The following is a 25,775-nucleotide window of genomic DNA, read 5'->3' as shown; positions in this document are numbered from 1 at the left end:
GGCCACCAGGGAAAATTTTTTAAAAGTGTGGGGTCGGGGAAGTCCGGTGCATCAGAGCTCTCAAATGTATTTCATTTGATATGCATTTCATTATGAGTGGATTAGTGACCCTAGTCCTTAGTTTGCAACGGGACTTTCTCTCTGAACCATTCCGCCCCTTCTGACAAAGTTTGTGTGAAGGGCGGGACGGTTTAGAGAGAAAGTCCCAGTGCAGGCGCCTATGAATGCTAGTGCCGCAGCCCAGGCAAAGACTGGAGCAGAGGTTATTTTAATGTACCAGGGGTGGGGGGCTGCTGGTGACGCACCCCCTGTTAAAAATTCCTGGCTATAGCACTGAGTAGTTATGCTCTTGCATAATAGAAAGATCCACTTCAGTTGCATATTCTAGAGTCTGGCATAGATTTGAGTCCTGGTGTACAGAATGCTCACTTTTTTTTTTTTTTTATTACTGTTAGTTACTGTTTAGCCATTCTTCAGGATGGTCTTCAGAAAGGTTTGTGATCTACTTTAATATGGGAATTAAGGAAGGTACTTCTAAAACTTCCTTAATTAAGGGATGTTCTAAGAATCTGTGTCTGGGGTTTGCCAGGTGCTGCAGTTACCTGTATCATATACACATTCCCAAGCAAAGCCCTCAAAGCTTTCTTTGTGATTAAAATATATATAGGAGCAGAAATGAATCCTGCATTTAGTGCAAGCCAGTTAACAGGTAGGGAGAACTGTAACTCACCTTGAGCTACTACTGAAAAAGGTGTGAGCAAAATCCAAATAAATAAATAATAAACTACCTGTTAAGGCAGAATTTAGGAAAAGTAATAAAGGAAAAGTGAACAGACACATCTTTATTGGTTTTTGAGTCCTTTCTTATACAGCTATGTATTTTATTCAGTCAACAGATAATGTGACAATTATTACAGCTAATAAGCAGCACTCAGGTTCATCTGCAGAGGTTTAAACCACCCACTTCTAAAGTCCCAGCATAGCTTTCTTAGTAATGTTTTTCTACTCATGTTTAAATAAACTCCACATAGAAGCATACTGGCTTGAAACTTATGGACACACATTTGATGTGTATGTGTATATATGTGTGATATATATATATATATATATATATATATAGTACACATAAACACACACATTGTTATTACCATATACTTAAATAATTCTTTATACAATGGGGAGAGCAACACTTTCACTAGAAATTGCATCTGATGTATCACAACTACATACAACAGAACAAAGTGTATGATGTTAATTCAATAACTCAGACCAATCCAAGACATACAGCTAGGAGGCAGGCAAGAGTCAGCAAGGAGGCTTACATGTCATATGGAGGCTTTGGACTCTCTGGCCGGGAAGGACTGACCTTGCTAGGTCTGCTGAAAGTCAAAGAAAGACAAAAGGAAGAGAGGAAATAAAGCGCTGAAATATCAGTTAAATAAGAAAAGAAACAACAATTAAGATCTTCAAATGCTTTGGAAAGCGGGGCAGGAAAAGCACATTTTTGTTCAAGAGAAGATGGGCAAAGGCAATAAGAAAAAGTTTTTAGGTCAGAGTTTTGACAACTTGAAACCTCCAGGGCAAATAGTGACTTTATTTCAGAAGATGCACAATTATATTCACGTTTACATAGAAAATCCTCTAACATCATGTGATACCGGTGCATATTTCCCAGGTAGTAATTAGTAACATAGTGCATGCAAGTTGTACTGCAAAAGACTGGAAATGATAAATAATCCCTGCAGTTTTTTTCCAGAGGTTACACAGCCATATTCCCAAACAGTCTGTAAACGTGAGAATTCCTGAAGTGGTGAGTGGCAGATGCCCGCTTGGTAACAGCAGCCCCACACTGTGTTATAAGCCATCTTCTCCATGGACAAGCTGAATAAGGCAGCCCCACATTAAGCCATCTTACTAGCAGAGGTCTAGCTGCAGCAGCCCAGTGTTCCTGTAGGGCTCTGATCAGTTGAAATTTGCATATTTCCTATACCTTCCAAGTACAGTTAAGATAAATTTATATTCCTATAGAAGCTTCTAACACCCTTGAGTATAAATTGCACAGTTCCCAGGAATATTTTGTAGCAACTTAAAATCATAAGATATTCCTTCTTTGTTTCTTAACATCACATTTTACATCTTACTTTTTCTTGTCTGCTTCAGCCTTTGTCATCCTACTACAACAAAAAAATCTCTAGTTACTCAAATAGTACAGCTGAAATCTGCAGGCAGGTTTAAGTAAGCATATGGTGAGCTGCCAATGTGATGACTGCACCGCCAGGATTGCACTGTGGCCTAGTATTGCACATACAAGACAAGTCACCACTACAACTAGTGTCAACAACAGCAGAATGTGTGTTTGGGGGGGAGGGGAAGAGGGGCATGGGAGTGGGGACAAATCTGCACCATGGGCCATGGTAGTGGATGGAGAGATGGTGCAGCCATGGACACTGGGCACAGCACTCGTCGCCAGCTGTCTACAGGCCTCAGTTTATAAATCTAAGAGGGACGAATCAGCTGCTCGGATTATGGTGGGTCGAGTTGGTGAGGCAGGGGCCTTCCTGTAACGGCAGCATAGAAAACAAACAGAACACACACAGTCATTAGCATCTTTCAGAACACACAACTGCATGGGATGTATGTTATGAACCTACCCTGAGACGCTCTGTCATTGGGAGACTGTCTCTTAAGGCCGAAATATAATCCAACTACCAACTCCATCCTAGTAACTATACTTGCTGGCTCTCGATTAACTGAAAACAGGTATGTGACACTTTGTTGAAGGTGAATAACAGAAAAGTTCTGTTCAGTATTTAGTGAGAAAAATTACAATCCAAATATTGTATTATTAAATAAACTTTTCCTGACTGGATGCTAGTAGTTCCTGAGACCCCTCCAACCAGTGAGCCTTGAGTGGATGTGTAAACTATACTACGCATACAGATGCATATACTGTCCTGAAAAGCCAGAACACAGTAACTACATTTTTTGTGAAAAGTAAGCTAACAACAGATATCCTGTAGTTACTGTGTATTTCTTATTATGGAAGCCATTTAACATTTGGATGCATTTTCAAGCCTGTAACAAATGTCCAGAACATAACATCTCTTGATAAATGGGAGATATATTAAGCCAGAACACAGTACTGTATTAGTATTGGTCAAGAATTACATCATGAGGATCTATTCATGTAAATCATTTTTTTTTTTTTTAGACTGGCTTTTCAGGGCAGTATAGCTGCCTGCATCTGCTAAAGCTATGCCTGGGCCCTGGTAGGAAAACCAAGGTATGCTGCTTTGAAAGTGATGGTTGAATTCCTCTTACCATTCAACTCTTTATTGAAGCTTATGTTTGTATCATACTGCCTCTTTCCTGTCTTGCTTTTACAGCAAACATCTTTAGAGTACTGTGACAGCAGTTAAGGACCCAGTTTGCCTCCTTCTGCAGTGCTATATACCAAAGTTAATTTCTCTGGCTCCCTTTCACTAACTTGTTTCTGTTGCCCCTAACACTCTTTTCTGAGGGGGTTGTTAAGTTTCCTTTTGCTCTTTAGCCTTCCAGACCAATTGAAACTGGCCTCCATCTTACTTTTTATTCTCTTCATTTAGTCCAGCCACAGACTGCAGATTCCTCTGCAACTTGATATACTGGTCTTTATCTGCTGTCATTTACTATGTTGTTATGCTTCCCGAGTTCTTCCTTTCCACATTTCCCAGCCCTGGGACCAAAAGCTAGCGTTGGGCATCAAAACCACATCATCTATGTGGAAACATGCAGTAGTACCACTGATCCACCATACCAACCCAAGAAATGTTTTCTGGTATTACTCAAGTAGTGTTTCTTCTAATATTTTCTGGAGGTGTACAGTATTGTATTACACAGAACTTTGTAATTGTGTGATCAAAGGAAGACAGAAGGCATGCTATTTCTACTGGATTACTACCACCAGGGACCTGAGCTCTATCTGTCTCTACCTTTCTCTCTCATTCTCCTTTTCCATATCTTCACTTATCTTTCAGTTCTCATCTTCTACTACTACTACTACTTATCACTTCTATAGTGCTACATACGCAGCGCTGTACACGATACACGAAAAGACAGTCCCTGCTCAAAGAGCTCATTTCCTCCACTGTAAATTCCTTATGGTACTATGTGGTGACATCAGCATTCCCACCTTTTGGGAGTCCCTTGGTGAGCACAAAGGGAACCAGAGGGAACAGTTTGCTGGTGTAGGAGGCTGGTTATTCCCACTACCCTCATTGGGTACTCCGATACCCTGTGTAGGTGTCTATGGAAAAAATGCTTTGGATTGGTGGGCTGCATGAAGGCACTCCCCAGAGGTGTGTTGTGTTCCTGTTTCTTTAAGGCCCAACTGTGAGGCTTGTCCCCTGCTTCCACTAACTCAGAGCCAAAACTGCTTCCAAGTGCACTGCAACATCTACCCAGTAGTGCTTGGCACGGGTATGCAGCGTCGACCACATCGCCGCCTTGCAAATATCCACCAGAGACAGTAAAATAGTCTTTGCCCAGTATGTCGCTGCATGCCTCATAGAATGAGCCACAAGCTTGAGGAGCATGTTTTGCTGCAAACAAGCTGACAATCGTCTCCTTCAGCCATCTAGCAATTGTGGGCTTGGAATCCATGAGGCCAAGCTTCTGTTTACCAAAAAGCACAAACACTCTGAATGATTTGTGAAACTCATTCATGAATTCCAGATATCTAATGAAGACTCTACATACATCGAGAAGCTTCAAGGAAGAATACTGAGCCTCTTTGTCCTCGCTGTGAAAGGATAGAAGATCCACAGATTGGTTGAGATGAAATGCTGACACAACAGCCACCAAGAACGCTATGAGTTTATCTTGTTAGGCAGACTGGATGGACCATACAGGTCTTTATCTGCCATCATCTACTGTGTAAGATCTTTCAAGGAAGCTTTCCAGAGTGGCTCATAAGGCGACTTCTAAACAGCCTGAAGGACTAAATTAAGGTTCCACTCTGGACATAGGAAAGGGATGCCACAGGTGGCCCACTCCCCACAAAAATTTAATGATATCCGGGTGAGCCCCAAGAGACGTCTTCTGAAATGTCTTCTATAGTCAGTGCCTGAAACAGGTCAAAGCCACAACCTGATCTTTCAGAGAACCCAATGCCAATCCTTTCTGAATACCTGCCTGGAAAAACACTAGGAAGTGCATGATCAGAGCAGAGAAGGGAGAAAGTCCGGGCTCAAAACACCAACCTTGAACATCCTCCACACCCTTGCATACCCCATGGATGTAGAGCCTTCAGCAATAATCTTTTCATCTCAACCAAGCCCTCTCAATGGCCAAGACACAAGATCAAAGGAGCATGGATCCTCCATGAGCACCAGACCTTGCTTCAGTAGGCCGTGTACCTGTGGAAGATGGCGAGGACCCCATCCAGCAAACAAATCAGGTCTGCATACCACGGCCTCCATGGCCAATCCAGGGTTACAAGACTTATTCAACCCCGGTGCAATGCGATCCTTTTCAACACGTAGCCTACCAAGGGTCAAGGATACAAGACATACAATAGATGTGTCTCCAGCCAGGGCTGCAGTAGGCCACTGATCCCTAACGAGCCTGGTTCTTTCCAACGGCTGAAGAACTTGGACACTTTGGCGTTCCTTTTAGTTGCCTTCAAGTCCAAAAGTGGAGAACCCCATCGGTCCACTATCAGCAGAAACCCCTGGCTGGATAGTTCCCATTCCTCTGGGTCCAATGAGTGCCTGCTGAGAAAGTCTGCCTCCATATTCAAGGACTTGGTAATGTGAGCTGCTGACAGGCAGAGATTCCTCTCCGCCCAACTCATGAGGGAGGCCACTTCCACTGCCATCAGATGGCTGTAGGTCCTGCCTTGCTTGTTGATATAAGCCACTGCCATCGCATTGTCAGAGAAAAGTTGGACCAGGGCCACTGCCAGCAAAGGACTGAAGTCATGTAAGGCATCCCACAGTGCCCTGAGTTCCAACTGATTTATTGATCACTGAGACTCCTGTTCCGTCCAGGTGCCCTGTGCCAGATGGAACTTGTAGTGAGCTCCCCAACCCAATTGCTGGCGTCCATTGTTACCCTCTCTCATTGTGCTTTCAGAAAGGGAGCTCCGATGGTCAAATTACTGGGCGAAAACCACCACTGTATGTTCTGTCAGGCAACCAGCATCCAGGGAAGATGAAGGTCATACTTCTGTGACACCAGAGACCAGCGACTGAGAAGAGATTCCTGTATTAGCCACATATGAGCCCTTGCCCATGGCACCACTTCCTTCATCACCGTCATTGACCCCAGAACATGAAAGTAGTTGCAGACCCTGGGCCTGCCTTGACTAAGGAAAAACTTAATCTGTTGAATCAACTTTGACCTCCTGTGCTCCATGAAGGAAGATCCTCTCCCATTCTGTGTCGAACTGACATCCCAGATACTCCAGCATCTGTGATGGAGTTAGTCTGCTCTTCTTGAAATTGATCACCCGGGATTCAAGATGGTTGCCAGACCAGATGCGCTGTACTTTCAGCTCCTTACCTTTTACTATTTTCTCCTTTCTGCGATGCCTAAATGATGGGAGAAAGCTGCTGCTTGCTCCTCCCAGCAGAGTGATTCCCCATGTTGGGAGCTATTGATAAATTTGTGACAAAACTCGGCACTCAGACACAACCGAAGAACACTGACAGCCTACCCTGCTAAGGGAGTTAACCATGAGTGGAGGTCTGGTGACCCCCTTTGGGCCAGATGTCACCCTCAGCCCGGATTCCAGACTACCTCCTCAACTGGTGGCCCCAGTCTCATCAGATCAGCTGTTACAAGCACTCTGCTCTGGAGTTAGCAGTGGTGCTCTGCAGCAGGAGGAGACACATCTTCCCAAAGATGCAGCAAGTTCCTTAGGAGGACTTGCTCAAGCGTGAGGCATGGTTCAGCTGCCTGAGGAGTTGCCACAGACAATGAATGGTGAGCTTTCTTTTGAACTTGATTCTCTAGAGATTAAAACTCAGCTGCCTTCCTTTCTGACTGTGACTCCTGTAAATCAGTCTTGTCTCAGAATAATTTCCTTCAGCAGAGAGTGGTTAAGTTGGAGTGCATGGTGGATAAGGATATTTTAGTAAAACAGGATATGGACAAACATATTGCTGCAACTGAAGAAGAATTAAAAGAAATTAAAGCTCTTCAGGCAACCTTTGTTATTGATTTAACTAACTTGAGAAGAAAAAATGAGGTGTTGGAAAACCATGCAAGGAGTGACAATTTGTGTTTTTTAAATTTCTCTTGGTCCAATATACTAGCACCCAGAGAAATGTTGAAAAGGTATTTAATGGAAGTATTACAAGTCCAAGAGGCTAAAGCTCCACCCTTCATAAGAGTATACTATTTGCCATTGCTGAAAAGTTCTGAAAAGAATTTGGAAGCTCCACAAGATCTTATTGGGCCTTTGGACATTTCTGCTATTTTAGAGACATCAATTGCTGAGACTGTTACTAGTTCTACTATAACAATGGCTACTGAATTTATTCTTTAGGCACAGAGATGAATTGTTTTATGGTATGAAAATATTTCATGATGTCTCAAGCCACTCAGAGGCAGAGGAAGCAGTTTATCATGATGAGGCCTGGGGTGCTTCAGTTGAGAGCTACTTTCCCTTTGAGGTATCTATGCAAATGTGTAGTTAGATTTCAGTCATGTAAATATGTATTATTTGAACCATCTCACCTTACTGCTTTTTTGGCAGCCAAACAGATTGCTATTTCATCAAAAGTTTAGGAGGAAAGATAACAATCTTGTCTTGATTAAGTAATTGTCTATTTCTTTTTCTTGTCATTTCTTATTTGACTATTACTTATTATGTTTTTGACCTCCTTGATTTAATCTTGGATCCCATATATTGTGGACTTGAGGAACCAGCATGCTAAATTTCTATTGGTTATTTCATTTCTTGATTGTTCATATGGTATATTGTATTACTTTGCTGTACAAGTGTTGTAACGCTTGATTGTAACATTAAAAAATTTCATAAATAAAAGTTTTTTAAAGAAACTGATCACTCAACCCACTGACTAAGATGGATAACTCTGCCCATCGCTGCCATGCTGTAAATGAGCTAGTCTTCGAAATACAGGTGAACTCTGATTCCCTGGCATCAAAGGAAGGCTGCCACTACCACTACCACCATAAACTTGGTAAACACTCTTGGAACTGTGGTGAGACCAAAGGGCAAAGCCCTGAACTGGAAGTGATGACCCAGCACCACAAAACATAGAACCCTCTAATGTGGTGGCCATATGGGTAAATGAAGAACGCCTCGTTGAGATCGAGGGCAGTAAGAAATTCTCCTGCTTGAAATGAGGCTATCATTGCTTTTAATAGCTCCATGCAAAAGCAGGACACTCAGGGGCAGTGGTTTAGACCTTTGAGATCTAAAACCGGATGAAAGGTGCCTCGCTTCTTTGGAACAGTGAAGTAGATAGAGAATCTGCCCTGTCCTTGTTCAGTCTGGGGAACTGGAATAATGGCCTGGAGTGCCAGCAAGGAATCTTCAGTGGCCTGAACATTGATCATCTTGGTTCCCTTTTGACAAGGAGACTGGAAGAAGAAAGGAATGACTGGGTGGGAGAACTTCAACTTGTAACCTTCTGTAAGAATATCCAGAACCCATTAATCTGATGTGATTTTGGCCCAGTCCTCTCGAAACTCCTGAAGATTTCCTCCCACAGAAGGAAGACGGGACCAGCCTCACGTGATTGTGAAGCTCTGGAGGCATTGGGCACTCTGGCTGACTGAGAGGAGGACTTCTTGTCCACGTGAAAGGAAAACTGGCATGCCTGAAAGTGGGAATTTTGACCATATTGCTGACTACCAGGCTGGTACCGTCTGCTGTCTCGAGATCTAGAGCCTCCTGAAGACGGATGACCAGAGGTTTCAGCTTATCCTATGACAACCACTGTGACTTAGTTTCCCCCAGTTCTCCCACCAAGTTACTGAGATCTTCTCCAAATAGCCAATTGCCCCGAAAGGGCAGTTTAACTAGATGTGACTTTGATGCTGCATCCACTACCCAATGCCGCAGCCAGAGTTGCTGATGTGCTGTGATAGCTAGACATACTGCAGGCCACAACCTATAACATGTCGTAAACAGCATCCACCAAGTAGACCAACCCAGCTTCCAGCTGGGCCATATGGTGCCCGTCTTGTATTGCCTACTGCTGATGCCACTTTAGGCATATCCTTGCCACAAATGAGCTGCACACTGTCATTTGATGGCCCAAAGAGGCCATTTCAAAGGTTTGTTTCAGTGAGCCATCTAGCTTCCTATTCTGTAGGACTTTTAGGGCAATGCCCCCTTCCACCACTAGCAAGGTGGTCTTCTTAGTCACCGCCATAACTAGGGAGCCCACCCTGGGAAACTGCAGTTTCTTTCTCCTCCAGAACAATCATGGCTCTTCCCACCCATTCTGCAGTAATCAGGTCTCAAATGTCTGGATGCATCAGGAAGGCTTTAGAAGGACCTCTAAGCCCCCTCATGATTGATGAAAATGGAACTCTCAATACCAAAGCAGGAGTTACCTCAATGGAAAGTACTGCTAATGCCTCAGAAATAAGAGTACTGAGCTCCTCTTTATGAAATAACCTCAGTACTTTTGGATCCTCTCCCTCCTTTAACAATGGCTCCTCTGAATAGACTGAGGCCACATCAGATAAGCAGGGAGAAGCAGAGATAGCCTCATCTGCCCACTCCTGGGGGTCTAAACAAGATCTCTTAGGAGCTGGAGGTGCAGCAGGGTGAGAAACTGAAGCACCTTGCAGAAGCTCTGAAGAAAACAAAGATCCCAATGCAGCTGAATGCTCGGTTGGACCCCGAGGCTGTAAAATGAAGGCTGTGCTCCGTGCGTGATCAGACAGAGGCTGCTCCTTATTGTCAGTTGGCCCTGACAAAATAATGCCCATTCCCACACTCTCCTGCATCAAACTTCACACCGACCCTGCCGGAGAGCCCGAAGACCCCGGCATATTTGGATGCTGTGCCAAATCTGATGATGTGTTGCTGCCGACCATTCCCTTTGCATCTGGTGGGATTCCTGGCTTGTACGCACTACAACACCCTGACGCTGGCTGGTGGGTCCCACAGTGGGAATACTGCTTAACTGCCACCACGGGAGTCACCATTCACCCTGGCTGTCACAAGTACAGTACAACATGTCCCAAGCGGTGAGTCAGGGTCTCTCCCCTTCAGCAAGTAGAACTTGTAGCCCTCCAAGAGTCAAACTTGAGTCAGACTCCAGCAAACCTCTTTCCTTCTTTGTTTTATTTTTTAGGTTGTTGTGTTGGAAAAGGAAAGCTCCATAGGAAATAGGGAGAGGTGAAGGAAGGGAAGAAGCAAATTCACTAGGCACCAGAGCAGAGATCTGAAGACCAACCACAGAGCTCAATTGGGGACCAGTTGACCAACTGGATCAGGAGCAAATCAGTTAGATCAAGAGGTTAAAAAGGGTGTCCATCCACCTGCTGGAGATAGAAAATACTGAGGAGTTGGACTGGATGGCAGCACAGCTCAGTTTTCAGTTCTCTATCTCCACCTGCTGGTTGATGGACACGACTATCTCACACGTTCCAAAATAGTGGGAAGCTATGTTATGGAATAAGTTTCTTCTTTTTTTTTTTAATGTTGTACACCACTTTGATAGTCTCGTCAGGAACTAATAGGCAGTATATAATAATTCATTTTTTTAAATTCCTTCCTTTTACACTTTCATGCCTTTTTTAGTCTCCAAACCCATCTTTCTCTCTTAATCTCTTCATATTTCTTATCACTTGCTTTAACCATTTCTTACACCCTATCATTTTTTCCTCTCCCTTTTCCCAATATGTCTTTCCCTCACCTTCCCCTCTTAAGCAGCTCCCTTTCATACAACCTAAGCAGTAAGGGTTGTCCTTCCACGGTTGATGACTGGCAAAACTCATGAACTGGCATTTTCTGGCTGCTAATCTTGTTATGCAAGAGATTAACAACCAGAAGGTGACAGCTTGTAGTGCCACATATCAGAATAGACAGCATATAATGGCAGCCCAATGCTAAGCAGAGAGAAGAGAGAGTACCAGATCCCTTTTTAGGTCTAGTCTCTGTAAGGCCTTAGCAGGTATGGAAAAAGCGTAATGGTATGGGCTGGGTTTTGAGGTTTGCAGCATTTCTACCAATTTGGGGTGATGTCACATGGCCTCCTACATGTGTACCATCCAAGGAACACGGCTCCTGAGTCTATTTCATGGCGCTTAATGGTCTAGAATTTCCTATGCAATGAAAAAATGTTTGTTGTAGAAATGTGTGTGTGATAACAGTTTTACAGGTAAGGTATTTCTTTCTGGACTAAAACTGGAAGCAGGGCTTGGAGTCAGCACATGTGCAGTCCTCATATTAGCTCATTCTCTTCTTGTGGCCTTTTGTGTGTGCTCTGATTGGTCACTAAAAGACCAATGCAAGACGGAAAGAACCCCGGGTCTGGACCAAGCTTACATGGTACTATAAGCTATAACCACCAGAAATGTAAGCTAATTTCAGTCTGCCTCTGCTTAAGTTGTACTTATTTATGTATTTGATATACTACCTGACATAATAAATATATCAAAGCAATTCGCATACTTATAACAAACCTTAAATGTTAAAAAAGCAGGACTATGTGCTGGGGGTATGAGACCAGGACTCCTGCTCCCTTAAGCCCCTCTGCACTTATTTTTCCTGGCTGGTTCCGCTTCATTGCTGGCAGGAAAGATAAATACAGTGACCAGGGCTGTTGCTCATCTAGCATATACAGCCTATTTGAAAACATATAGGCTGTACATGCTGGTACCTCTTAAAACCCAATGTGCTAAACCAGCAGTGAAAAAGAAATGTGTGCTAAATTTTAACATACATTTTCCTAACTATTGTGATTTAAAAAGAGCTGTTAACATTTTATTCAATTTCAAAGAAAAATCAAAGCTGTTATTTTCTGAGCTGGACAAAGGGAGGGTCATGTAATATAATTATATAACTACCCTGCAATGGCAGAAGGAAGTAAGACCACATGCTCAAAAATAAATTAAGTTCCAATCTGTAATCTAGGAAGTATGTCCAATCATAATGTATACTGGAATTCTGAATTGTTCCTTCAGGATCTCCAATATTTCGGAGGCAGAAGGCAGTAAGATCATTGCAGAGAAACCAAGCCAAATATGCGTGTGGGGAGGGGGGTCCATTTTCCCACAAATCAGCCAGAATGGGCTTACTTCCTTCTGCCATTGCAGGACAGAATATACCTATTTTGTCTTCCTTCCACCTAAATCTATCAAGTCCCAAATTTTTTTCAAGCTGCCTAGCACCTCTCTATACGATAATCCAGGGGAAAATTAAAACAGCCTGTAATATTTTATAACAATAAAAATAATTCCTTCCTGGCCCTGCTGATTTTTTTTATCAGCCATAATTTCTACTGGTATATTTTCCTGATTCAGAATAGAAAATTTCATTTCTGAATAAGGAAGGAAAATACTGTCATTGCTTGGAGCTGTTGCAGCCAATCAGTGCCATGCTTCCCTTGGATGGTTTACACCTGTGCTTTGAATATTGAGGGTGTGGCTCTTTATGACAGAGAGTGTGGCAGGATAAGAACAGAGCAACAGTCAAAACTTACTCAGATATATAGTTTTCATTTTTGCTACATCTAGTTTCTTCAGTGCAGATCACATCTACATCAGTCTTTTCCCACTGATGAAGATCAACTTCACTTACTGGAGCAGGACTATTAGAGATAACAAGCATCTGACCTTTTTTTTTTTTTTCACTTAGAGCAGGGATTCCCAAACCTGCCCTTCTGGAATCCCAGCCAGTCAGGTTTTCAGGATAGCCACAATGAATGTGCATGAGAGATTTGCATACCAAAGAGACAATGTAAGTAGATTGATCTCATGAATGTTCATCATGGATATTCTGTAAACCTGATTGACTTAAAGCTTGGATACATCCTGAGAGCAGGAGCCTGGCTGCCTATCAGTTGCTGAGTCAGATGCGTATTCTGTAGTTCATTTTCTGATATGTTCATGGATTATGCTGCAACATCAGCTTTTAGTTGAGTTACTCATTTCTCCTCCTGTGCATGCTTTGCTGTCATGCAGAGCTTCCCAAAGTATGGATTGTGACCCATATGGGGTAAGAAAAAAACACATTTGGGGTCACAACCTGATGTATCCTCCTTAAAGATGTTATTGGCTCACACCTCCAGGGGGGGTTGCACACTTTCTGTGGCCATGAAAATGGGTCATGGCCATAGAAAGATTTATAACTACTGCTCTCATCCCTTTCCCTGAGGGAAGACTCTTATGTGTGACTGAACAGCAACAGAGCAAATGAGAATCAGCAATGACATATACTGACTAACTGAATGTACCAAGCAAAATGCCCCAGCTGCAAACAAGGTTAGTGCCAGTATCATACATGAGCTACGCTTGTTTTCATAGTAATTGACAACACTGATGTCAAGTACAGATAATGAGAAGAAAATAAAGACTGAGCTCAGGAGCGTGGAAGACAGGAAGGATCTCAGTCAAGTGACCACCTCTACAGGCTCATTCACTTCTGCTTTTGGGTCACTGCAGCTATGGACTTACAATTTCAGTTTCTCTATGGAAGATGTAGAAGTATGGGTCAAAGATGCTTCAAGGAGACCTTTGTATTATGCTAATGCAAGGGTTCTCAATCCAGTTCTCACAACACACCCAGCCTGTCAGGTTTTCAGGACACCCTCAATGAATATGTATGAGATAGATTTGCATACAACAGAAGCAAGAAAGCACTGCATGTAAATTTCATTCATATTCATTGTGGATTTCTGGTAAACCAGATTGTCTTGGTGTGTCCCGAGGGCTGGGTTAAGAACCCCTGTACCAATGATATATCTGTAGTGAGCTTTTGAGAGCTCTGCTTCTTTCATCAGGACAGTCGGTCCTTACAGAAAAGAGCTACATGTCTACAACTGTGGTGAGAACAAAAAAAACAAAAAGCAGTAAAAAGAGGCACAGGAAAGTCAAAACCTGGTTACCTGACTTGTCCTTAACCTGGTAGAAATGTTAACCTCCCTGTATTCCTACATGTGAAAAACAAAATGAGTTTTCCTCCACTACTGGAATTCTCCAACTGAGACAATGTTCAGTCTCTGGCTACTTCTTTCCTATTCTTAAAGTGAGTTTTGCATTTTTGAAAAATGGTAATGTTTAATGGACTTTACTGACTGTCATGCATCTGCTATAGCAGATAAAAGGATCATTGTCTGTGACTAGATGGCATTTGTTAAAACCACCTCCCTGCACTTTTTGAGGTAAATGAGTGAGTGGCTGGCCGTGATGACAGTTGTACAGTAGTAACCCCTGACTGCAGAGGTGTGGCATACACTAACAGATGCATGAGGTGATGGGGATGAAAGCGCAGAACATACCGTAGCTGCCAGTCCTCAGGGGTCACTGATAGTAATTCTGAAAGATAACATGAAATCCAAATGGCAATTGAGACTGTTGAAGGCAGCACAGACTCAGGCATGATGATGTACGTACATTCCTCACATACATTCAACAGTGGCTCAGGACAAAAGGCTTAATTTTTAGCATTTTCTTTACGTGTGTGTTCTTGAAAAATCATAATGTTTGTCTATGTGACACGAATGCACACACACACCCTATTCTTCCCTGTGTTCTTGGGACAGCCAGCAATGTGGAAAGCTAATATAAGACCAAAGACTTTTGCTTTAGGCTTAGAACATCCTGTGAAAAGGACAAGAGGCAGCAGCATACCAAACATATGCATTTCTGGAAGCATTGTGCTAGACATGCACATTTCTGGCAACAGTGTCCAGACATGCATATTTCTGGCAGCAGTAGGTATGAAAGGTCATAGCAAGGATGCTGACATCCTTGTTTATATAGGATGTTAGTAGAGCAGAATTATGTGCACTCCACTACAGGCAGCCCCGCTCATAGTACAGAGCAAAGGTATGGCTGAGACTGGCAGGATATGAATGCATACCAAACAGAGATGTTGCTCCTAAGCTTCCCTATTTGTCAGTTGGCTGGATCATTACATGCATAGGAAGATGACACATGAGATGAAGCTGGAGCCCAGCTAAGCAGGGGAGGACTAAGCTTGGGTGGGGTGAGCTGAAGTGGGGACAGAAGGCCTCGGTGGGGTGGGAGGAAAAGGGAGCTAGGGAAAAGGAGAAGGGGGTGGATGAATGAAGGGGTTATGGAAGTGAATGGAGCAGAGGGCAAATATGTTAAGGGGAGAGAGGTAGGGGTATGTGGTATTTCAGTGCAAAAACGCTTTGTCCTGCATATGTTTTGCGGGTGTCAGCTAGCAGTAACATAACAGATGACAGAAAGTGACCCAACTTCCTGTTGCAGTACTGCAGGCATCACTTAACCCCAGGTTTTATATTCACTTCATCACAACTAATGATCCTATATGCTTAGCCAAGGCTTTCTTCACCTGCTGAAGGGATACTTCCTAATATTACTCCTGAGTCTACCCCTCAGACTCCATAGAATGACCTCATCTAGAATGTCATTTCCAGAATGTCTCCAGAACAAGAATGGGCAGTTCTGTTTTCACTGGTTGATGGCACAAGTGACAGTGCCAAGGATTTTAGTGTCAAATACATTATAAATGGGTCCCCTCTCTTTCTTGGTTTTGCTGATGGGCCACACCTATTCTCTAGGGGTCAATTTCTCCAAATGGGTTAGTTTTGTGCATACTGTGACAGGAATGAACCTCTCTCCTAAGCCAGAACATCTGGAGTATGATCTCAGTCTCTCTACTTTGTGGAAACTCTCAGCTCCAATGAATTCCATGCTGACAATGAGAGGGAATCTCATTTTCTTTTCTTGAAGAATTCCCCCTTGCATGGCCCCTTTATTTGCTCTTGCTCTGCTTCTGCAGTAGGTAAAATAGCCTGGGAACCTATCTTGTAAAGCAGAGTCTGAATGATTGTAATGGTCCTTAAACAGATGGGCCCTTGGTGAACTTTTTTGTAGTGCCGGCAGTCTTCCGCCATATGATGTTGGCTTATATGTCTGTAATAGACATTGTGGCTGTTGGTAATTGACATCCTTCTATATTTGTGTATCTTAAACCTGCTCGTGGCATTTACTATGGCAAACAGTTTGCCAGTTAAGTCAAACTCCATTTTGGTGAAAGGAAGAACCCTTCCAATCCCTTTTTTTTTAAATGTTTACACTAGATATGAAGGAGGGATGGCTAAACATGCACATAGAAATAAAACACTTCCTTATCCTCCCAAAAACAAAATCGAGAGGGGGGGGGGGGGAAGGAGAGAGCCTGAACTATATTGTGTGTGCAGGATTTTAGAGAAAAAAGAGTGACAGCCTGTCACAAGGTAGGGGCTGTTCAGGAATTCCTATGCATGCTCATAAAGACCATATGACTTTCTGAGCTCCAAGAGAGCTATGTTGTGTCAATGCCATCATAAGACATCACCCATTTGTGGGGCTTGTTGATGAAGAAAGGGATTTGTGCAGGTCAAACAGAGTAGTTAGTGCAGAAGAGATAAGAATGTTTATCCTTGGACTTCTCCTGATTTTTAGTTTAAACCCTGCTCTATTCACTTGACAGGAGAATCGGGCTTACAACAGGACGGCACTTCACTTTGTTATCCTTCACTATGTTCCAACAGGAAATAATAGTGTTAATATTGCATTCTAGTCTTCCCACAATCTGGGAGATGAACTTGGAGCTTGTGGCTACATATCCTCAAGATCCAAGGATCTGTCGGCAGGATAGTAACTGCACTATTAGTAGCTTTTCTCTTCACCTTTGCCCAAAGCAGCAGTTCAAATTGGTTAGATAGAAATCCTGCACAATGCAGGATCTTTACTCTGTAACACAATGAAGTACCTATGTCTGTTCTTGCAAGCAGCAGACAAAGACTGGCAGCATCCATGCTTAGGGAAATAGTGATGGTCTGAACATTATCACTACTGGCAGCTGCATATCTCAAGGGCCTGAAGGAGAAATTATGTCTTACTTGATCATTTTCTTTCATTTTGTCCTACCAGTCCAGTCCAGAACCTGTGGGGTTATGTCTGTCATCCAGCAGATGGAGACAGAGAAACAAAGTAGTTCTGTGTGATTTGCCCCTTAAGGCCTTAGAATGCTCAGTATTTAGAATGACCAAGCAATGGTACTCATATTCATACTTCTAGTCAGATGTATTTCATCCATTACCTTTACTTTATCTTTCCTCAGGAGCTGCCTCAAACTCTAATAAGCTGAATTATAAAATAGAACACTTTGAACTGAAAATTGATAAGACAAAAGGAGAATAACTTAGAACAGAAGCATGCTCATTAATATTCAACTAGGAAGAGCTTCTGGACTGGTCTGGTAGGAGTAAAGGAAAGAAAATTATCAGGTAGGACAATTTCTTCTTCCTTATTGTCCCTACCAGACTAGCCCAGAACCTGTGGGATGTAGCAAAGAGGTTCCCAAATAGGGTGAGACTCCAAATCCCTGACCAAACAAAGCCCAGCCCAAAGGATAGGAAGGTTAGAGGCATCATGAGGAACCAAAGGCAAAGTACAACACAGAGTTCAGACCACAGATAAAAATGGAAGCTGTCCTTGCAACATGCCTTTGGAAACCAACAAATTGGAAAACAAATATCAGATGAACAGAAGCTTCTTAATTACATACATACAAAGAAATAACCTTTACTGCAATGGCAGTAAGGAACTAGAGTTAGAATGAAGACGTTGCACTGATCCCCAGCATCTATGATTGCATTCATAATGAGGAACGAAGATGTGCTATGGACCCTACTACATCATGAACCTGAAAATAAGATTACTCCCAGGAAAATCTTGTGAACCAAAGTCCTCCAAGCTGGTGAATAGGACAAGAAGTTTAACTTATCTTTGTGAATGCTCCCAGAATGAGAATATAGCATTCTGAGCATAATATTCCTACAAAACCTCCCTAGAAGGAGAATCATACCTAAGTTAAATACTAAAATATTCAAGCAGACAAAAATATTTTGTCAGTGATTAATGTTCTAGCTGAAGGCAAGCCAAAGAAGGAAAAAAATGGAAGCCTTATAAGGACCCCCCGCAACTCACTTTTGGCATACATCCATGAAATGGCCTTTCATTTTTTAAGGAAGACAAAACGTTTACATTAGAAGTATTAACAGATGTGAACTTCTAAGGCTTCTGAATATCCCCGGTAAAGAATGCTCAAGAGAGTGCTTGTACCTAAGGCTGACAGGGTTAAGTGAACCTCCCAACATCACAAGGTAGAGCAGTGGAATTTGAATCTCTTGCTGCAACTGGCTCAGAGCCCAGTGACCTAAGCATTAGGCCATTACTGTACTACAGGTAGTGCCCAGCTCCAACAGAAGAACTAATCCATAAGATCACCTCTAGAACAGGAAAGCTGAAAATACCCATGCCTGCTACAGGAAGATCAGCTTGCTACTGTGCTGTTCCATAAGAGTGCTAAACAGTTGTTGCTAGGAAAGGTGGCTTTTTTTTCTTTTGCTGAAGGCAAGATAATGTCCTTAGTACTTCCTGTTTCTAATGCTTTACAAGCACCTGCATAGGCAAGAGTTAGATTTTCTGTCTGTACCTGTTTGCCTATTTGTGATTGTGGTACGAAAGGCTGGCCAAAGGAAGGATTCCAGCATAATCCTGTCTCATGCAAGATGCAGAATTTAATAAACAAAAACTGAAAAAAAAAAGCCCAGAACAGATAGTTAAGCTCTGGAATTCATTGCAGAGGATATGGTTACAACGGTTGGTGTATCTGGGTTTGAAAAAGGTTTGGGCAAGTTCCTGGAATAAAAATCCATAGTGTGCTATTGAGATAGAAATAGGAAAAACATTACTTATCCCTGGGGGTTAGTAGCACAGAATCTTGCTACTATTTGGGATTCTGTCAGGTACTTGTGACCTGGATTAGCCACTGTTGGAAGTAGGATACTTGGCTAGATAAACCACTGGTCTGGCCCAGTATGGCTATTCTTATGTGCTTATCAGAAATCTTTAGCTATGGCAGCCTGCCAGCAAGTGTCTTAGCTTCACATTGTTTAAAATTGCTGTGGGGGGGGGGGGGGCAAGATTCCCTGGACCCAGCCTCCAAGGGGGGGCCCAGTGATGGGGGTCTGTCTCTCTCCTGCTCCTGTGTGTGGAGACCCAGGTGACGATAACCCTGGTCCCAGGAGCAGGAGAGTGACAGACCGAGGGAGGAGCAGATGCAGGAAGGTTAGGGGAGTGGCAGTGGCCCAAGTGGGGGGCAGGCTGCCACAGCGGCTGCGGTGGCCCTGCTCCTCAGTCTCTCAGCGACCCTGAGGCAGTGCTGCCTAAGCCAGAGAGATTGCTTGACATTTGTACATTTTTCTGTCTAATTTTCACCTGAAGCTTTAAAGGCACCTCACCCCAAAAGACTCCACCAAGGGAATGGGGAAGTAAGAAGGATTCCTCCAAGTATCTGCAAATTTTCTCTCTCTTTTTTTGTAAGGCACACTGAAACTAGCTTGAATCGTAAAAAAAAAAGTATCTCCATGTGGTACCCCCCCCCCCCCTCCCACACACACACACACACTTCCAAGGTAAACTTGCTATGGAAAAGGCAGAGAACAAAAACTAAAAATAGCACACTGCCCAAACTAATTAATAAGGAAAATCCTCTGCTCCCAGAAGTGGCATAGTAAGGAGGGGGTGGGGTGGGTGGACCACCCCGGGTGCTGCATTGGCAGGGGCACAGCAAGTGCCCCAGACCCACCTAAAATTGAGGCACTGGCTGGTGGGGGTCCCCAAACCCCACCAGCAGAAGCCCTGCTGCCCGTGCGCCATGCTATGCGCTCCCCCACCCTCCCGCGTAATGCTAGATTTTTATGCAACTGAGCATGCACAAGGGAGACCCGCCCTCTGTGCATGCAGTTTTCATGCATGCACAGAGGGGTGGACCTCCCTTATGCAAGCTTGGGGGGAGGGGGAGTGGACAGTATGGCATGCGGACAGGAGAGCTTCCGCTGGTGGGGCTTATTAAATCAATTCTTGTTTACTGCTAATATCCCCTTTCCGTGGTTCAGTGCGGTTTACAGTCTAGGTGAGACAAATGTTAGTGTGAGGTATGAGAACAATTAGAGACCATTGGTGTAATGCATGGACCAAAAACATAGGAAAGGATAATGGATGATACTAGGAGGTAGAAGTCAATGGATTGTTACTAAGCAGTCTTTGGGAACTGAATGGATTTTAGCCTCCTCCTGAAGCTAAGGTAGCTGTTTTCTGTTCTGATGACAATAGGTAGAGCATTCCATATTTTAACTCCAAGTACAGAAAATAGAGAGCTGAAAATCCTCTGATTTCGAATTGGCTACCACACCTCTCTATTCAAGATGGAAGAATTGTCTTTTGAAACGGTGATGCTAGCATCAGTTGTTCTTTCAGTCTGTTAGACTGGACCAAATGTAGCGAAGTGGTCTTCGTCAGCAGTTCAGAAGTGAAACCCTGTAAGATTCGAAAAACTACACAAGCAGCTTTGAGCCTGAGTCCTTCTGCTATGGGAAGCCAGTGCAGTTTGTTAAGATGAGTTGAAACACTAGAATATCTATTCAATCTGTATATTAGTCTAGCAGCTGGGGACCCCTCCAGTTCAGGTATGCGGTGCGTGCCCGAGAGGGAGGGGGTGCGGGAGAAAGCAGAGAAAAACAGTGGCATACTAAGGGGGGGGGGGCGGGGTAGCTGTCTTACTCCTCCACCCTGGACACCATCCTGCCCTGCTATGCCACTGGTTCCCAGGGATTTTACAGTTAAGAAGGCAGTTCTAAGAGTATGTGTGTGAAAAATGATTTCCACTAGCCTGTAAGGAAGACCCTGAAGAAAAAAAACAAAGACTTGAAAACCTGCAGCTAAAACCTGAACTATGAATCAGAGGCTGCTTAGAGGTAAGATGACTGTTCTTCCCACGCCCAAACTGGCAAACCGAAAGTGAAACATAGGTGGCTCTACTACAAAACAGTGGCGTAGCCAAGGGTGGGCCTGGATGGGCCCGGGCCCACCCAGTAGCAGCACATCTATGATGTGGCTGGCAGAGATCCCTAAGCCCCACCAGCCAAAAACTCCCAACAACCGTCCCTCCTGCATACCTTGTAAATAGCAGATCTTCGCCTGCATACTGGTTTCACCGGCCCCACATCCTTCCCTCTGATGTATTCCCGCCTACGTGGAAACAGGAAGTTGCATCAGAGGGAAGGCTGTGGGGCCAACATGAGCAGTGTGTATTAGTTGCTGCTTGCTGCCGGTGAAAATCTGCTATTTAAAAGGTATTCAGGGGAGGGGGGATGTTTGAGAGACCACATGGCATGCAGGCGAGAGAGAGAGAGAGAGAGAGAGAGAAGACCAAATCACTTGTGGGAAAAGACAGAGTTCTTCTGCCCACCCATCTTGGGCCCAGGCCCACCCAAAATTGGGTGTCTGGCTACGCCCCTGCTACAAAAAAAAAAAAAACACTTGTATGAAAATTGCTACCCAGCTGGGCCTTGGACAGACTGGCAACTGGCACACAATTCGAGACTGCTGGAAATACAAGCCAAACCACCCGCGAACCAGTCGGCTCACCAGAAGCTCCATTAAAAAACATTTGTAGGTCACCTCAGGTACACAAGTTGTAGCAAAAATGTAGCCTGGTGCTGCAGCCTAACGGCTCAGAAGCCAGTAATCTCTATGTCAATATTTGCACCAGAAAAAAAACAATCAACCCCCCCCCCCCCCCCCCCACACACACACACACACACACACAACTCCGGGACTAACGCCAAGTCCAAGTGCTGCTGGAGGAGAAAACTCCTGCCAGCACAACTGAGGCTGTTTGTTTATAAAAGCATAAGCAGCCCAAGCTTTGGCCAAGTGATCCCAATGCCATACTGCACTGCAGCATTGATTTGAGTCTTGGAACCCAAGCTCTTCGGGACTAGCCACAGCAAAAGGATTTTCCCAAACACAATCCGGAAGCAATTTCTCACCTGGTGCAGGATTATTGCACTAATATTGCAAAAATAAATTCAGCCATGAAAGATGGGCGGAGGGAAGGGAACTCAGACTCCTTGGACTCCTCTGAAATATTACCTCAGTTATTTATCTAAATACATAAATTTAGAGCTGAAAAGTAATTAAAGTCACTCCCTGCTCAACTAGTATAAGCTCTCTAGATGACCAGGAACATCAGTAACAAAACCAGCTTCAAAACCACTTTCATCTCGTATTTCATTTTTTTTTAATGGAGCATAATCCTCAAATGAGAAATCCCTCTGTTGTACTGACACAACAGTTCTTCAACTGGGTTAGGAGCTTCTCAGAAACAGTCCACAAGGTGTATTGACCATCCATTCCATCCACTCACTGGAGACAGAGAAATGCTGAGCATTCTTAGGCTGCATGGTGCTTTTTTTTTTTTTAGATTTTTGCTCAAGGTGAGTTACAGTCAGTTACACTGGATATTTCTCTGTCCCAGGAGGGCTCACAATCTAAGTCTGTACCTGAGGCAATGGAGCAGCAGCAGGATTTGATCCGGTCACCTCTGAATTGCAAGACCGGTGCTCTAACCACTAGGCCACTCCTCCTTTAAAGTGTGATTCATACAGAACTACTTTGTTTCTCTTTCTCTGTCCGCTGGTCAATAGGCATAACCCTACAGCTTCTGAACTGGACTGGTATGGATACTAAGGAATGTCCCTTTCCAACCCTTGACCTACACGATAATGTACCCGAGATCCCGTACAATATGTCATTTAAGTTTCCTGATTGCTAAGGTCATCAAAGATAGTTTAACCTATCCCACCTATGAACCTACAGTTCTGATTTCCCTAATAAGAACACATCTATAGGTCCACAAATGGAAAACTGGATCTTAAAACCAGGACTAGCATGGCTTGTCCTGAATGATCTGGAGACATCTGGGAAGCAAAAGCAAATAATGAAAGTTATGTACACTCTCATGTCATGCAAATCCTGCTCTTGCTGCTGTCTTTTGATGAGCAATCGTCAGGGTACCACATTTCTCATATTTTGCACCCTGCTGAAGACTAGTGTCCTTCTGGTGTTACTAATGTTTCAATTACCTTCCCTAAAACAACATAAAAACACGGGGCCTGATATTCAATAAGACTTATCCAGGAAGGAGAGACAAGTCTTGCTTACCGGGTTCATCACCAGATTTTCAGTGTCACTTACCCTGATAGAGCTGCTGAAAATCTGGTTTGACCACCTTGGCACTATCTGGGTAGTACTGGGGCAATTGGTGGTGGTGGGGGGGGGGGGGGGGGGGATACAGCTATCTTGCACAGATAGCTACCTGAGTACAGTGCTTAATATCGGCAGTGCCTAGATAGCTTCTAGTGGTCACTGAATAATTGGATACAGGCACTGGATATTCAGTGCCTGTGTCCAGGTACAGCCCAGTGCTGAATATCTGGGTATGGAAAAACTCACAGCGGCCAGTATTTTTAAAAAGTGCTGACCACTTCGGGTTTAATATTACCCCCAAAGTGGACATACACAAAAAAGGTATCCAAGATCCCAAAGTGAGTGCATTTGAGCTTCATATCTCTCAAATCTCACCCTTTCTGCCTCTTAAAGGAAGTTCATTAGCATCTGTTGACGCTCTGGCAGGGTCTGGTACGTGACTCACCTAGGGACACCAGGAGGTGCACGATTGGGTCTGGATGGAATCTGAGGAGGTGGTCCAAAAGGATCGGGAGAAGCCCCTGGCCTGGAGGGCACTGGGGGTGCTCCTCCCAAAGTGGATCCAGCAGGAGGCGGCCCAGGTGCAGGACCACGAGATCCAGGCCTGGCTGGTGGAATACCAGGAGCTCTTCGCTGTGGCGTAGGACTGGATGTAGGAGACCTAATCACAAGAAAAATATGATTGTTACTATCAAATTATATACATTCATACACTAGCATTGTCATAAATCAATAAAATAGTTAAATAATTACTCTACATAGTAGGATTAGATTGAAAGAGAACCAGAGGTTCATCAAATCCAATCTTCTTCTGGTTATCTAGCAGCTGTCTACAGGTTCCATGTACTTACATATTCTTCTTAGATATGTAAATATACACGTATACATGATTGCATGTGTCAATATGCATTTTTTAGATATATTTCACATTTTCATAGGGTTCATTCCAGGTTTCCAACTCCTTACATCAGTTTTTGTGGGGGTTACTCTTTTAACTTTTTTGCATTGTGTTTTCACTTGCTACGGTTCTCATTCATTGTATGTGGATTTTTAAAATGTCACAAAGATGTTCCTTTCTTCATATATTGTAAAGAATTTAGGGGCCCTTTTACAACACCGAGGTAGAGCCACTGTGGCATTGTCACGCGCCAATCCAGCACTACCGCCAGCCTACCACTGGAGCCGGCAGCTATGCCACCCCCAGGGCACACCATTCTGGTGTAACAGGAAATCATTTTTATTTTTATTGCTGTGGGGCTTTATTTTTATTGCTGTGCACCAGGGGCGTATCTGGAATCCGGCGGTAGGGGGGGCCAGAGCCAGAGAGGGGGGGCACATTTTTGCCTCCCTCCCCCCCCGCCGCCTCTCTCCACCCCCTCCCCGCCGTCAACCCTCCCCCGCTGCTTACTTTTGCTGGCGGGGGGCCCCAACCCCCGCCAGCCGAGGTCCGACCCGCAATCTCCATATTTCGTCTTCCTCCGTGGCCATGTGCTTCAAGGAAGTAACGCTGCAGTGCTGATTCGTTGAATCCAGTTCGGCGTCTGACGTCGCTGCGACGTCAGACGCCGAACTGGATTCAACGAATCAGCACTGCAGCGTTACTTCCTTGAAGCACATGGCCACGGAGGAAGACGAAATATGGAGATTGCGGGTTGGACCTCGGCTGGCGGGGGTTGGGGCCCCCCGCCAGCTAAAGTAAGCAGCGGGGGAGGGTTGACGGCGGGGAGGGGGGCCAGGGCGAAATCTGCGGGGGCCCAGGCCCCTGTGGCCCCACGCAGATACGCCCCTGCTGTGCACTGCCTGGTTACCACCGGGTTAGCACAGGAGCCCTTACTACCTCTTCCCCTAGAAATGGCTGCATGACAAGTGTGCACTTACCACACAGCCATTTTCTTTTTTTTTTTTTTTTTTTTTGCCTTTTACTCACTGCGGTAAAAGGAGGCTCGGTGCGAAGCAAATCCATGCACTGATGCTGCCGCAGGAACCCTTTTAATGCAACTTAGTAAAAGGGCCCCTAAGTGCACATATGTAGGCTCTTCTACTTTTTAAAAATATTAACATTCATTGTTATTCTATTCCTAATTTTTCATTCTTGTTTTGTGTGACTTGGGTTGCTACAATATGTGGAGAAAGCAAATAACTGCTACCTGACACCTCAAACTGGGTAGATTTGTGTGAGGTTTTGCATTAATTTTGGTTGTCTATAAATGTGGGATATATTTTTATACTCAGTCTTTTTAATATTTGTATGCACTAGACCAATTGACTTATTGGTTATGTTATAAATTATCCCCCCCTTTTACAAAACCGTGCTAGCAATGGGCTGCGTTGGCATTACTGTGTGGCAGCAACTAGTACTCATTTGTAAAAGGAGAAGGTATGCTCTTAATTCTTTACGTATACATAACCTTTATATATATATATATATATATGTGTGTGTGTGTGTGTGTGTTTACATATGTATTTCTACATGTGGAGGGACATTTTTA

General features: G+C 43.9%; 1 protein-coding gene across 7 annotated transcripts in view; it reads right to left on the bottom strand.

Annotated features, from left to right (window-relative positions):
• Window positions 1-816: 816 nt before the first annotated feature.
• The window catches only part of DNM1 (dynamin 1), a 195,087-nt gene continuing 170,128 nt past the window's right edge, over window positions 817-25,775 (bottom strand). For 4 of the 7 annotated variants that reach the window (XM_030207928.1, XM_030207929.1, XM_030207930.1 and 1 more), the window contains 2 exons: window positions 23,732-23,947; window positions 817-2,558 (listed from right to left, as the gene is read on the bottom strand). In XM_030207928.1, the coding sequence (XP_030063788.1) occupies window positions 2,489-2,558; window positions 23,732-23,947 (286 nt within the window). In that variant the 3' untranslated portion in view covers window positions 817-2,488. Of the gene's footprint in view, window positions 2,559-14,471; window positions 14,509-23,731; window positions 23,948-25,775 lie in introns of all 7 variants that reach the window. The other 3 variants (XM_030207932.1, XM_030207934.1, XM_030207931.1) reach the window with 2 other exon arrangements.

This window comes from Microcaecilia unicolor, chromosome 6, assembly GCF_901765095.1.
Source record: "Microcaecilia unicolor chromosome 6, aMicUni1.1, whole genome shotgun sequence".
NCBI classification, from domain to species: domain Eukaryota; kingdom Metazoa; phylum Chordata; class Amphibia; order Gymnophiona; family Siphonopidae; genus Microcaecilia; species Microcaecilia unicolor.
This window is presented reverse-complemented; position numbering and strand designations above follow the sequence as displayed.